Raw genomic sequence first — 13,553 nt, 5'->3', positions numbered from 1 at the left:
AAGAAGTTAGTAGAGGAAATGCTTCGTAGTGAGAGCGGCTGGAGGGCGGTCAAAGGATTTTTTAAGGCCATCTTGACCAAAAAGGAAGTAGAAGAGAGAAGAAGAGAGAGGAGGAGTAGGGAATCCGATCACGAGTAGTGATAAGTTAAGTATAGACAATAGGTTACTTTAGAGATTCAATTTCGAGCAGTCACATACTCTGTTCTTTCCGCCGTAGATTTCCGAGTTGAAGGAGGGGTCGGGACGGAGGGGGAACCCCCATTTGGCCATCGTCTCCGGGGAAGGGGAGAGAGGAAGCGAGATTCCAGCCTATCCTGTGTGAGAAGCTTCAACAGCGGGTCCAGGTCGGCCGGAGGACAAGCAGAATTCAGAACCAACACCGGGGAGGCGTGGGTGATCGGGGGATCTCTTCTCCTCTCCGCCCCCGACCCCTCTGGATGCAAGGAGACGGCGTGTGAGGATGGATGCGGACTGCTCAGCTAGAGAAGAAAGAAGTAAACCGAAGTAGATTTCAGCAAAGAATCGTTTCAGGCGTATATTAAGAAATGGAAAGTTGAATCCTTGTAAAAATAAGTAAAATAACGCAAACTCACTCTCGCACGGCTACTAGTAGTTTATAACAAGTATAGAGTATAGACGTTGAAGCGAATAATAGGTTATATTGTAATACGAGCAGAGCATTGTCTCGCCAGGGTAGGGTACTAGAAGGAAGAGGCAGTAAAGAAGGGACGTCAGAGAAAGAGAGAAAAGAAAGAGAGAGAGAGAGGGCGTAGGTCGTAGTCCAAGGGAACCTGAAACAAAGAAAAAGAAAAAGAAAAATTCATTAGTAGTAAATGGGGAGGCATGTACGCGTATGCATATGAGAATATGCAGGCGGGTACATGCACCCTCATAAGATAGAATTCTTACCAAATGATGAACCTGAAATGAGAATTAGACGCAAGGATAGGGAGTGATGTGGAGAGGATAACCATAGAACTGAAGGTTTTAGGGAACGCTTAGGGAGGAGCAGGAAATTTACTCTTAAAGTAAAGGTTAAAATAAAATAAATTCAAATAGAAGGCAACTATTTTATTTAGTGCAGCAAAGAATACAGACGAAAGTAGATATAAAGTATGTGAATACAGAAGAGAAAGTACAAAGTTAATCAAGAGGTATGGGGGCCCCTTCAAGGGAGATGCAAGCCTCCCAGCGGGCGGGTAACTCTTCGAGAATGCCTCGAGAATAGAATGATCGGGGTTGACCCCTGATATATCGCATAAAGTGGTCACAGATATCGTCGACCCCCTGATCTCTCATGTGAATCTGAGTACGACGATAACGGCGATACTGAGAAAAAAGATAGAAGTCGGTAGGGGAGAGATCTGGAGAACGGGGCGGATGTGTTAACACTTCGATACCCCTCTCCTCGTATCTCTCCTGTGCAACATCAGAAGTATGAAGGGTAGCCCCATCCTGTAATAACATAGGTGGGCCACTGTTGGGACATAGCATTCTAAAAGCATCAAGGGCGTGATCAAGTAGGGTTGCATGTACGGCGCCCGTTAAGAAAGAATCGGGTGGGAATCGATGACAGCGTAAGACCCCCGCGCTACACCACCACACGCTGATCTTCTGACGAAGGGGAGCGGGGCGAGGTGCTGGGGGCGGGAGGTCCGCCTGAGGCGGACGAGGGCGCCAATACCGGAGGGGGTTGTGTCCCTCGTAAATGAGCCAGAGATCATCGCAAGTTATAATGCGTTGAAGAAAAGAAGGGTCGTCCTCGTTGCGGAGTAGCAACTCCACACAGGACTCGACCCGAGCTTCAAGTCGCTCGATAGTGAGTATATACTCGTACCCTGAGGCGCGGTTCCTACGAAAGTTCAACTCCCGTAGGCGACGCATTATTGTAGTGGTGCTTACACCGACACGCTCCGCAAGCTCAACCAAAGTGAGCTGGGGGGCTTGCTGGATTTGGGCGATTAGAAAGCTGGCATCAAGTTGGTGCACAGGCGGTCGGCCACTCCGGGGGCGGTCCCCAATGTCGTTACGACCGGCACGATACTGCGCGTACAAACAATAGAGCTGGGAGCGTGATATGACCTCCCCATAGGCGCGGGTGATTTTCTGCAGGGCGACCTTAGGCTCCTCCCCTGTAGCATACATCGTATGGACTATGGCGCGTACCCTCTCTCTGGATAGGCCACTAGATGAATCCTATTACAGGACAGAAAAAGAAAGAAAGGAAATCAATTCCAGTAACGTGATGAAATATAATATAGGCAGTTAATATAAAAAAGAGAAAGAAGTACCTGCGGCGAGGAAGGGCCTGGAGAGGATCGTCTCGATCCGGACGAAGTGGAAGGCATCTCCTCAGCCATAATAAGGTAGTTAGAGTCTGAAAAAGGAGAAAATAAAGATTATTAGGACATGTACATGTAAGTAGATAATAATGTAAAACATATGTAAGAATGGATGAAAGAGGAGAGAAGAAGAAGCGTGTAAGAAAGCGTTAGTTGATATAGGGCGCTTCGTACTGTAAATATACTGAATTGTTACAAGGCGGCGAAGTGACCGGTACTAAACAGCGTGACTATGAAACAAAAGGTGACCGAACAATGTGAACGTGACGTCTCTTCGCAGAGGCTTGTTCGTTTGTTTATTACTAGTGATTCTAGAGGTTTAAAAGAAAAGTAAATACCTCTGCGAGGAAACGAGTGCGTGGAGGTCAAGTGAGAATGCGGAAAGGTATAAACACACAGGTCACAACTGACAAATTTCAAAAGTGTACGGTGAAACGGAGCCAAGTTCGAGAAAGGAGACAAAGAACAGTACAGGGGAAGGGGAGAGAGCTCGATCCATAAAGCAAGTGGAGGAACCCGATACGAACCAGAACGGTGTTGGCTTTAGGGGTGGAAACTTGGTGAAGCGACAGTGCTAGACAGGATAGTTTAGAGAAAGTTAGGACTTTTCATGAAAATTGTTTAGTTTAATATACTTAGGTGGTGGCTAGTGTTAGGACTTAATCTTAATCATAATTTTTGAAATTTATCTACGTTTTTAGGGAACCGCGTGTAGGTTATTTAGTTATTTACTGTCTAGCGATCAGCGATCTTTTCTAGTGATTGGATGCGGTGAATGTTTGTTGGTGCCGTTCTGCTGAGTGTGTGTGGTCCGTCCGCGGCTGTGTCGTGGCGTACCAGGGTGTTTAACGCGGAATCCGGATAATTCTGCAAGGGGTTCGTGTCAGAAGTCTCCGGACAAGTCCTAGGGGTTCACTGTGGAAAGTGTCCGGAGACTTAGGAAACGAGTCGTTTCGGAAGATTCCGGACGAATAAAAATAAGGAATTAGAGACCCCGATTTGGAGGGTCGGACCTCCAAGAGCTCCGCACTCTTCGGGCAGTGAAATTTTTAAGAAAATTCAAAATTTTTTCGTGTCCGGAAACTTTTGATAAGAGCTAAATAGCTCGTGGAGGAAGTCTCCAGACTCCTTTAAATTCAGTTTTTTTTTGCGGTATTAGGGTGCGCTAGACTTTTACGAGTAGGTGAACCGGAGAGTAAAAGTGGAAAGTGAATCCCGTACGTGCGAGAGTGGGGGTTATTGGAATAGTTAAGCATAATTACTGTAGTGCGAGCGTTTAAGACAATATTAGCGTGCGTGTGTAAGAAGTGTCGACGAATTTTTGTAGTTTTAGGATTGTTGTGGTTTAGGTGGAGACTTCTCCAATAAATAAGGAAAATTTCTTAATAAAAAAAAAGGTTAGGTTAGGTTAGGTTAGGTTGGGGTCCTAGGCTCTGTGGCGCCTACAGTGGAGACTCTGATCCACTGTCGGTCCGTACTCTCTATTTGAGGGTTGTCACAGAGCTAAATCCTCTCGCTCCACCTCCTCGTGGTGGACCCTGGGGCACGGCACTGATGTATACCAGTGTCGTGTGCTAACGGAGCGAGGGGTGAGTGGGTGCACTGACGGATCTCTGTATGGCAGTACAAAAACGAACGCAGTGCACCCCAGGGCCGGCTTTACATATGACGACGGAAGGGCACGTGGGAGAATTTTTTCATAATGGCTACCCCTAAGTTCCCTTCAGATTTGGTTTACGGTGCAGGGGAGGGATACCCCAGTACCGGCGGTGGGGACGTTGTCGCGCGAGCGTCCCCGGCGTCGTCATCCGGCAATCGCGAGCTCGGGTTGGTGGACCCCTTGGCCACCCGAGAAGTAATGGCGACAAGCGATGCCTCCGTGAGCGGAGTTGCCCCTCATGCCTCAAGCATGGGGGAGGTCCCAGAGATGGGTGTGGCATCTGCCATTGCCACCCCATCTCTGGACGTAGACGTGGAAGGAGCAGGGAGCTCGACGGTAGTGGTGGGCCTAGTAACCCGACTATCGTCTAGGACTGCAGGGACCGGCGGGAAGAAAGGTGGCGCGGGGCAATTAATCGTCATTGACGATGCCTCCGACGACACCGAGATTCCCGAGCTCGACCTGCCGTGGACGGGAGGCGTCCACTTAACGCCGTGGGAGGGCTCCGATGGGGCGTCGGGGTCTGGGAGGTCCAACAAACGGAGCAGGCGGGACCTCTCGGATTCGGAGGAGGAACAGGGCACGGGGAGCCGGAAAACCGGGAAGAAGTCCGGAAACCCCTCCACCACATCGAGAAAGAAGGACTCTACCCCGTCTGTGGAAGTGATGGCCACGACGATCAGCGGCCTCTCCACGGGCGACATTATTCAGGAGTTCCTGGAGAAAGTCCGCCTCGTGGAGAGGACAGCCCTAAAAAGCGGCAACCTGAAGGGCACATACGTGCGCGACCTGAAATGGCCCGCTCGGTATGCCGAGGCGGCGCTACCAGAGATAGTGGAGAGGGGGGGAAAGACCCGACGCGCCCCCAGCGCCGCCCTGCCTGTTGCCGCCCCCTCCCATCCCCCGCGGGACTCGGATGCCAGAGTGCAAACTCTGCTCAGGCAGAATGAGTCTCTGCGGGAGACGGTGAAGGGGCTGAAGGCCACAATCGAGGCCATACGGTTGGAGATGATGGCATGGACCGAAGGGGGCGGGTTCTCTCTCGTTCCCTCCTGGGGAGGGAAGAGTGTACTGAGCACCTGCCCCAGAAACTCGGGGTCCAACTCCTCTGTAATGGGGGGCGCCCACGGGCGGAGCATGTTCAGTACCGCTTTGTAGGCGCGCCCCCATGGATCCCTTTGCAGGGATCCGAGGAGCTCATCCCAGGCCGCGGCCTTTGCAGCGGCAATTGCACGCTGCAGAGCCATACGGGCCGCCCTATACTCTGAATAAAGGGCGGCCACTCTCGCCTCGTCGACGCCTCCAACTCGATGGCGTCGACGTGCGCGGGTGTACTGGCGTGGGGCGCGGACGCACGTGTCCCTCACGTCCGCAATTTGGCCCGACCACCAGTACGCTGACTTTTTCAGGGGGTGCCTACCGGCCCGGGGCATCGAAGCGTCGCAAATCGACTTCATGATGCCCCGTAACCATGACACCCCCTCGTCAGTTCCGCGCTCCCTGGGTTCGACCCAGGAATAGGCGAGAGCTGTGGCTCTCAGGACGTCCTCGTCCAGTCGCTGCAGCGCCCATTTCACGGGCGCTGCGTGGGTGCTACTACTACGGGGGGGCACATCCGCCTGTTGCTGGGTGGCCTCCACCTCCATGGTGATATGGAGGTGGTCGGAGAGCGACTCCCAGTCCGTGGCCACCCGCCAGGCGGATACACGGCGTACGGCAACGGGGGTGGCCCAAGTCAAATCGACTATGGACCACCCGTTCCACCGCACGCACGTGGGTACGGAGCCCCGGTTCACCAACCGGAGCTCCATGCCCCCCGCCCAGACTTCAAGGGCCTCGCCACGAGAGGTGGTCCTGGGGTTTCCCCAAACAGTGGACTTCGCGTTGAAGTCCCCCAAGACCAGCATTGGACCGGCTAGGTGAGGAGTGATCATCACCCTTAGCCGGTCCAAATACCACTCGAACTCGGCGAGGCTGCAGTTGGGCGATATGTAGCAACCCGCGACTAGCAACCTTCCCCACTTATAGAGCACAACCCCTCGGCCCCGTTCGACCACGGAGCCGGGGGGGAAATTCCCGCCCTTACGGGCCCAGATTGCCACGGAACCCCCCTCGTCCCCTACCCAAGGGGAAGAGTCGGGGACGGCGTAGGGCTCCGTGACAACGGCCAACCCGACCTGTCTCTCCGCCAGGCCATGGACAAACAAGTCTTGGGCCTGGCGGGAGTAGTTCAGGTTGGCCTGCACGACCGGGATCGTCCTGGGCATTATTGTGCAGTTGACGCTCCCGGCTCGGCCACCTCAGGTTCGGGTGGCTTTGGGGGTGGAGGAGGGTCCACCTCCATGTCCACGTCAACCCCTCGACGACCACCAATGTATCATCTGCATAGCAGATCAGGTGGACGCCGAGGGGAAGGTTAGCCCGCAGCACCGCGTCAAACGCGAGTAGCCACAGGAGCGGTCCGAGGATCGACCCCTGTGGCACTCCGCGGCGCATTTCCTACCTTTGAATGCTACCGTCCCGGCCCGGATACTCAAACCACCTGTCCCTCAGGTATTCCCGGATAACATCCTTGAGGAGGCGGGGGGCCTCCTCGCGGGCATGACTCCCCTGCATCTCATGGCGGTGGAGCGGGCAACTACTTACCAAATTGCTTGCTCCATCCGCCGTGGGGAGTTATGCCCCGAGGGGGAGGAGGTCGAAGTGCTGAGGCGCCAGGCCCGACAGGACATCCTGGTCCGATGGCGGGAGGAAATCTCTTCCGTCGACTCGGGCCGGCCAATTGTCCGGGCACTCCTGCCCGTTCTGGAGGAATGGTGCAGGAGTCGGGTAAGGCTCACCTACCCTGTGACGCAGGTGCTCTCCGGGCACGGATGCTTCGGGGAGTATCTGTGTCGCATCGGGAAGGAACCGACGCCGCAGTGCCACCACTGCGAGGAGGCCCAGGACTCTGCGCGGCATACGCTGGAGGAATGTCCAGCGTGGTCGGCGCCGCGCAGAGACCTAAGGGGCGTTATCGGGATGGACCTCTCGTTGCCGGTCGTGGTCGACCACATGATCGGCAGCGAGAGGTCAAGAGCAGCGTTTGCCTCCTTCTGCGAGATTGTGTCTCGAGCTGGGGCTCGGGGCACCCAGCCGAGCGACCCCAGGGATGGGGGACACCGTGTGGTTGACCCGCACGGGGTCCAAATGGTTTAGGTTTTGATTGGGGGGAGCTTCACTCCCCCCCGGGACAGGGGCTTTAAGCCGGGGCTGGAGATGGTCGGTCGCATTCGTTATCGAGATCCCGACCACCTCCAACTTAGCTCAGGGAGGTCACCGTAGGTTTTTTAGTGGGTAGGTCTGGTCCCTTCTGGAACAGACGAGTCCCACATAACCCTGTCTCTCCCCCAGGAGGGCGGGGTACGCGTAAAGCGTTTTTCGTACGTTAAAAAAAAAGGTTAGGTTAGGTTAGGTTAGGTTCCCCCCGCTCGACGGATCCGGGGGATGGGGCTTGTCGTGGCCGCCGCAAAGACCGAGGCCATATGGTTGTACCAACCATCTCGGACGCGGCGGCCGCCCCAAGGATTCCGGATCCGGGTCGTGGATACCCTCGTCGAGGTCGGGCCCACCATGAAGTATCTGGGCCTGACCATCGACAGTCGCTGGCGTTTCGAAGAGCATTTCGAACTCCTGGCCCCCCGACTCGAAAAGACAGCGACCGCGCTTTCGCGGTTGCTGCCCAATATCGGGGGGCCGCAGTTGAGTGTACGCCGCCTCTACATAGGAGTGGTGCGGAGCATTGCCCTGTATGGGGCACCCGTGTGGCACCGCTCGCTTGAGGCCAGCCGACGCAGCGTCGCGCAACTTGGAGAGAGTGCGGCGTCGGCTGTCCCTGCGGGCCATACGGGGATACCGCACCGTCTCGACAGAGGTGGCGGGCCTCCTGGCCGTGGTTCCTCCCTTCCATCTGGTGGCGGCGGAGCGGGCGATCGTATACCGGATCGCCTGCGAATCCCGCCGCCCCCCTGGGGAGGAGCTGACGGCCGCGGAGGAGGAGCAGTTCCAAGTGCGGAGACGCCAGGCCCGTGCGGACGTGTTCGGGCGATGGAGACGCCTGCTTGCGTCCTCGACGCGTCCGACAGTTCGGGCCCTCCTGCCCATGTTCGATACATGGTGCGGGAGGCGAGTGGGGTTGACCTTCCGCCTCACGCAGGTGCTCACCGGACACGGCTGTTTCGGTGAGTATCTGGTAAGGATGGGGCGGGAGCCAGCGGCGCAGTGCCACCACTGCGGCGAGGAGGTGGACACGGCGCAACATACACTCGAGGAGTGCCCGGCTTGGGCCGGACCGCGCCGTGTCCTCAGAGCCGCGGTGGAAGGGTGGGACCTCTCGCTCCCGGTCTTGTTCGACCACTTGACCGGGAGCCAGAGGTCGTGGAAAGGGGTCGCCTCCTTCTGCGAGACAGTAATGTCCCAGAAGGAGGAGGCCGAGCGGGCCCGGGAAAGAGACCCGGGCTCCGCGAGGAGGAGGATGGCGCGGGGACGTCCCCCACGCCGTCGTGCGACGTCCGCCCCCTCAGGGAGAGGTGGGAGGGCGTCGGGGTTAGTTGTAGCGGCGCGGGGGACGTCCACCCCCCGACGCAGCGGGTCCCCCGAGTGGGGTGACGGGGACTGGGGGGAGGGCGCGGGGAGTGTTCCCCTCCCCGCGTCAACTTATGCCTCCCCCTCCCGGGGGGCTGGGGTTCCGTTAGCGGTGCGGGGTGTTCGCGCCCCGCGCCGTCGTGTGCCCCCTCGTAGGGGAGCGGCGGATGGAGGGGCCGGGGGCGTGAGCTGACCCCGGTCCCCGGGGGGGAGTAAATCTCCCCCCGAGTTGGCCCGGCACCCCGAGACGATAGTGGAGGGGTGCCGGCCACCCCCCGGACGCTAGTTCCGGGGGAGGGCGCGTGGGGGGTGGGGTGGGGAGGGTCGGGGCGTCGGATGCGCCTCCGACGACCCTTTCTTACCGGTGTCGGCGCCTTCCTGCCTTGGCCGGGCGAGGACCCTCGGGTCCACCGCTCGAGCAGGGCAGAAAGGCTCCGGGAGCTGTGGGTGGACCGAGCTGGGGCTCGGGAAGCCCAATCCGAAGGCTCCAGGGATGGGGACACCGGGCGGGTCCCTCCGCCCGGGGTCCGGTTAGAGCAGGCATGGGGGGAGCTAACCCCTCCCCTCGGGATGCATGTGAGCTGGGAAGTGTCCTGTTGAATACTCGCGTGATCCAGGCACTTCCCATGTAGCTTAGGGCGGGCGTGTGGTTTTAGTGGGTACTCTGGGGGAGGGGATCGGCGAGCCTTGTTGGCTCGGCGACCCCCTCCTCGAGGGAGCCCCACATAACCCCGGCTCCCCCCCAGGGGGGTCGGGGTATGCGTAACGCATTTCCACACGATAAAAAAAAAAAAAAAAGGTTCCCCCCGCTCGGGGACCTAGGGATATGGGGCTCTCCAATGGTGACTCTGATCTATTGGAGGGTATGACTACAGTGGTGGTGGTCCATATCCTAAATCCTCTTGCTCCACCTCCACGTGGTGGTCCCTGGGGCACACTGCGGTGTGTGCTAACGGAGCGGGGGGTTACACAGGCACTCCCCGCTCTTTTTACTGCGTGCTTCTCACGCAAGAGGGCAGTGCCGGTGTACTGAGTGAATGTGTATGTATGCATGTGTGTGTGCGTGGGCTGTGGCCGACTCACGGTGGATATTCCTCGTAGACTAAACAAGGGAGGAGTAGTAGCCTCCCGACCGGGGCTGAGGGATATGTCTGTACCTGACCTCTGCGCGTGGTAACACGTGCATGTTCAATGTGGGAAAACCGCTACCCTCAGCTGTCTGGAGCCTATGCGGGGGTTGAAGTCGTGAGATCGGGCGCAGGGATGGAGGATTACCTGGCGAGTATTTCCTCATACCCTGAGCGCTGGGGGGTAAACCAGCGCACCGTCTAGCCTGAGGTTGCGGGAAAATCCGGTTCGGACCCGGTGCCTTCCTTCGATAGGGGTGAGGATAAACCTTTAACATAAGAATGGCGCGGGCCTATCCCGTTTAAACTTCAATTAGAGTCATTAAAACCACATTGATAGGCTTGGCCAGCTGACAAGTCGCTTCTCGACTTCAGTGTTGATTAACTAGGGCAAATCTCTGGCGGGGATAGTACCTCTACTGCGGTAGGGGTCCCATAGTGGGCGTACCGTCATAAAACTAAAATATATATTAGCCATGGCAGGCATTACAAACACAAACAAAAACAAGAATGATAAAGAAAATACAAAAAAAAAATCAAGAAGACCTCGAAGAAAAAGATGACGTTGTGGTCGATATATCGGAGAAGATTATTGAAATCTCCGACTATACCCACGATTCACGTGAACTCGCTGGGATGGACGAAGGAAGCGAAATCATGCCTCACACGTCCACTCCCTTCAAACTGGCTACAGAAGACAGAGACACAGCTTTCACCCCTAAAAAGGTGCTCGCTAGGAGCCCAACAAGCTCCACAACTATAAAAGTTCCTAAAGAGACCAAGCAAAACTCACCTACTAATACAGGAAGGCAACGATCACGGTCAGACTCTGACCTTATTGAAGTAGTGGAAGAGATGGAAACGCTCGACTTCGAATTTGAACACGAGTCCCTATCCCCTGAACAGCAGAGGAAAAGAAAGAGGATTACGAACAAAACAGATATCACATCTAATAACAACATAAACTCAAACATAAAAAACCTGGCAGATGCACTGAAAGACCTTTCCGGACTAGTTAAAGGACGGGAAGGCATCAGACTAGAGGTTAAATCAGCAATAACCAGGACAATTAAAATTTTTAATGGGATGCAACATGCGATTAAAAATTCATATACCAGAGACCTCTCACCCAGTATAGGTAAACCAAGGAAAACAGAAGAAGTACTTACCAGAACAGATCGAACCAAGAAGTCCCCGGAGACACAGACAATCGGCACTCAAACAGGAAACCCAGATGAACTGGATACTGAAGAGTTGAAAACCTGGAAAAATAAAGAAATCAAATACGAAGACTTCTGCTCTCTTCAAGAGAGAAGATGGATCAAGGACACTTACCATCGTACACATATGAGCAGCGCCAACATAATGAGTGCTAGAGACACCGACCTAGCCTGCTTTGTACCGGCGGATTTTAAGGTGGATAAAGGAAACAGCAAGGTCATCCTTGAGAAGTATCAAGGGCAAGAGGATATGAAGGAGCAATCCCCCATCCGAGGCTCGGTGGTATACCTGGTTGTAGCCACATGCCTCCCGGGTAAGAAAGGCAGTCCGGGATCGAGAATATTGGGTGAAAAATTTATATTCCACCTGATAGACAGAGACAAGACCGAGACCCCCTCAAACCATCAGCACATATTTGATGCGCTGAAAGAGTTAAAGGACGCAGCCCTAGAGAACGGAAGGCAGAAGATTGCAATTGCCCTAGACTCATTGGATCTTAACACGCTAAGAAAAATGGTGGAAATCATCTTTATAAACACCAATATAGATATCACTATACATAGTGATAGCTATAAAAAAGAAGCCACAAAATCACGACCGGGGCATGAAACTGTCCTTACAAATGCCGGCACAAAGACCTTTGCTGAAACGCTCAAGACACTTAAAAATGAAATCAACATAGACAAGGAAGGCTACTCGGTCTCAGGCGTGAGGGCAAGTAAGAACGGTCATGTCTTGGTTGATATTAAAGGCGACCCATCCAAGGCAATAAGCTTCAGCAACCTTGTCAATACCAGGATAGCGGGTGCCAGAGCACTATCAGGCCCGAAAAGGGCACTACATAAGGTCCTTCACCTTAAATAACTGGAGGGTGATGCCACTGTAGATAATATAAAGGAGGCCGTAGTAGCTGCCCTGCCGTAGACCACTGCAGATAGCATTATGGTCAAAGCACTCCGCCCAGCTTTTGCTGGTAGACAAAATGCTACCCTTATCGCACCTACAGAGATAGCAGAAAAGCTTCTGGAGAAACGCACATTGCGCGTAGGCTGGGGCTGGTGTAGGGTCATCGAAAGGGAGGAGGTGACCCAATGCTTCCGATGCCGAGAATTTGGTCACATAACCAGAAACTGTCAGGGACCTGACAGGTCGAAGCTATGCAGACGATGTGGAGCAGAGGGGCATAATGCCACGCAATGCCAGAACCCGGAGAAATGTATGGTCTGTTCGACAGAGGGACACCGAGACGGCAGTCTCAGATGTCCTGCCTACCGTAAGGCCCTTGAAACACGACGTAAAGCAGCCTATAAAGAAAAAGAGGCGGCCAAAGGCAACAATAGAGATAGAGTCCCAGATATCAGGAAATCACCAACACAAACAAAACAAATACAAACACAAATAAACGCTTAGAGAGAAAAAAGGAAAGGGTACATACAAAGGGCCTAGCCGATTAAGATGGTCAAAACTGCCCTTAGAGCTTTTTCAACGGCTATTGAACCATTCGAAAGCTTGCCAAGAAAAACCCCTCTGAGTAAAATTTCAGCCCTCTAGCTTGCCCGTGAGGGTAGTTACAGGGAAAAATAGATTTTGCGGTTTTCGGCGCATTTTCCGGTCTAAAATGCGTTCTAAAATTCTGAAAAAAATGTGACACATTCTGGATCCCAAGGCGCATTTTTGAGAATTTTTTCAGATTTTTTTGTTTCAAACTGTGGTCGTAAAAAATGAAAAACCTCAAAAAAATCGGAAAAATATTTTTTTCTCAAAAATATGAAAACATGCTATTTTGCTGTTTGGTTCCCTGATAAAGTACTATAACAGGCAATGTTGTCAATTTTTTTTAGATTTTTTGTTCGGCTGCATCATTGTCAAAAACAATAAAAACCGAATTTTTTCGACGTTTTTGCTGTGAGGAGGAAAGTTACACTTGTTGGCTTTACCGTGTGCGTATATTAAGTAATTTTTAGCGTTATTACACTGAAACAAGCAATTATTTTACCTAAAAAATGTGATTTGAGAGAAAGAAAAAATTGTATTCTGTGCGATATATACCAGAATGTTCGCAACGCTTACAACATCGCCGGTTGGCACCGCGGTTAAGGCGTCCGACTACGGAGCGGATACTCTGGGGTTCGAATCCTGTCGATAGTGGTTTTTTTTCCATACGTCAAACTTTATTTTTTCAATTTCTTATTATGTATATGGTTTACTCATACGAGTTTAACAATGTTTTTTTAATGTTTTAAAAATATTTAAGAAACATTTTTAAGCAAAATACATACAAAAATAGTTTTGGATCATAAAAAGTATTATAAAACTCCAGCATAATGCATGTACCGTCGACGGTCAACTCTGTTCTCAGTGCCTATAAAATCCCGCATTCTGCCCACAATTATAAAAGATAAGTCTATTTCTATCAACTCCATACAAATATTTACTTTTATGAGAAATAAATAATTCTGTAATTAACAGGTCACGTAAAAACAGCAGCTAATTGGCTAACAATGACAACTCGGAAGAACAGCTGCTATATATACTTCTTTCTATTTTACCCGTTTCTACAAATTCCGAAAGGCCTAGAAA

General features: G+C 53.0%; 2 protein-coding genes across 2 annotated transcripts in view; one reads left to right on the top strand and one right to left on the bottom strand.

Moving 5' to 3' along the window:
* LOC143220012 (uncharacterized) overlaps positions 1 to 13,553 on the top strand; it is a gene marked incomplete at its 3' end in the record, with an annotated part of 383,990 nt that overhangs the window by 345,587 nt on the left and 24,850 nt on the right. The window lies entirely within an intron of this gene.
* Positions 1,144 to 2,360, bottom strand: LOC143219997 (histone-lysine N-methyltransferase SETMAR-like). The gene is made up of 3 exons (XM_076445759.1): positions 2,292 to 2,360; positions 1,685 to 2,196; positions 1,144 to 1,495 (listed from the first exon to the last, which is right to left on the bottom strand). The coding sequence occupies exons 1-3, from the start codon at positions 2,358 to 2,360 to the stop codon at positions 1,144 to 1,146; spliced, it is 933 nt and encodes a 310-aa protein (XP_076301874.1).

The sequence above is a fragment of the Lasioglossum baleicum genome, unplaced genomic scaffold (assembly GCF_051020765.1).
Source record: "Lasioglossum baleicum unplaced genomic scaffold, iyLasBale1 scaffold0130, whole genome shotgun sequence".
NCBI classification, from domain to species: domain Eukaryota; kingdom Metazoa; phylum Arthropoda; class Insecta; order Hymenoptera; family Halictidae; genus Lasioglossum; species Lasioglossum baleicum.
This window is presented reverse-complemented; position numbering and strand designations above follow the sequence as displayed.

What these genes read in the sequence shown, in the direction of transcription:
- LOC143219997 (XM_076445759.1), bottom strand. Translation starts at nt 2,360, where the DNA reads ATGGCTGAGGAGATGCCTTCCACTTCGTCCGGATCGAGACGATCCTCT. An exon ending in CAGGCCCTTCCTCGCCGCAG is followed by an intron (nt 2,197 to 2,291) that starts GTACTTCTTTCT and finishes GTCCTGTAATAG; the next exon opens with GATTCATCTAGTGGCCTATC. An exon ending in GAGGGACACAACCCCCTCCG is followed by an intron (nt 1,496 to 1,684) that starts GTATTGGCGCCC and finishes TGATGCTTTTAG; the next exon opens with AATGCTATGTCCCAACAGTG.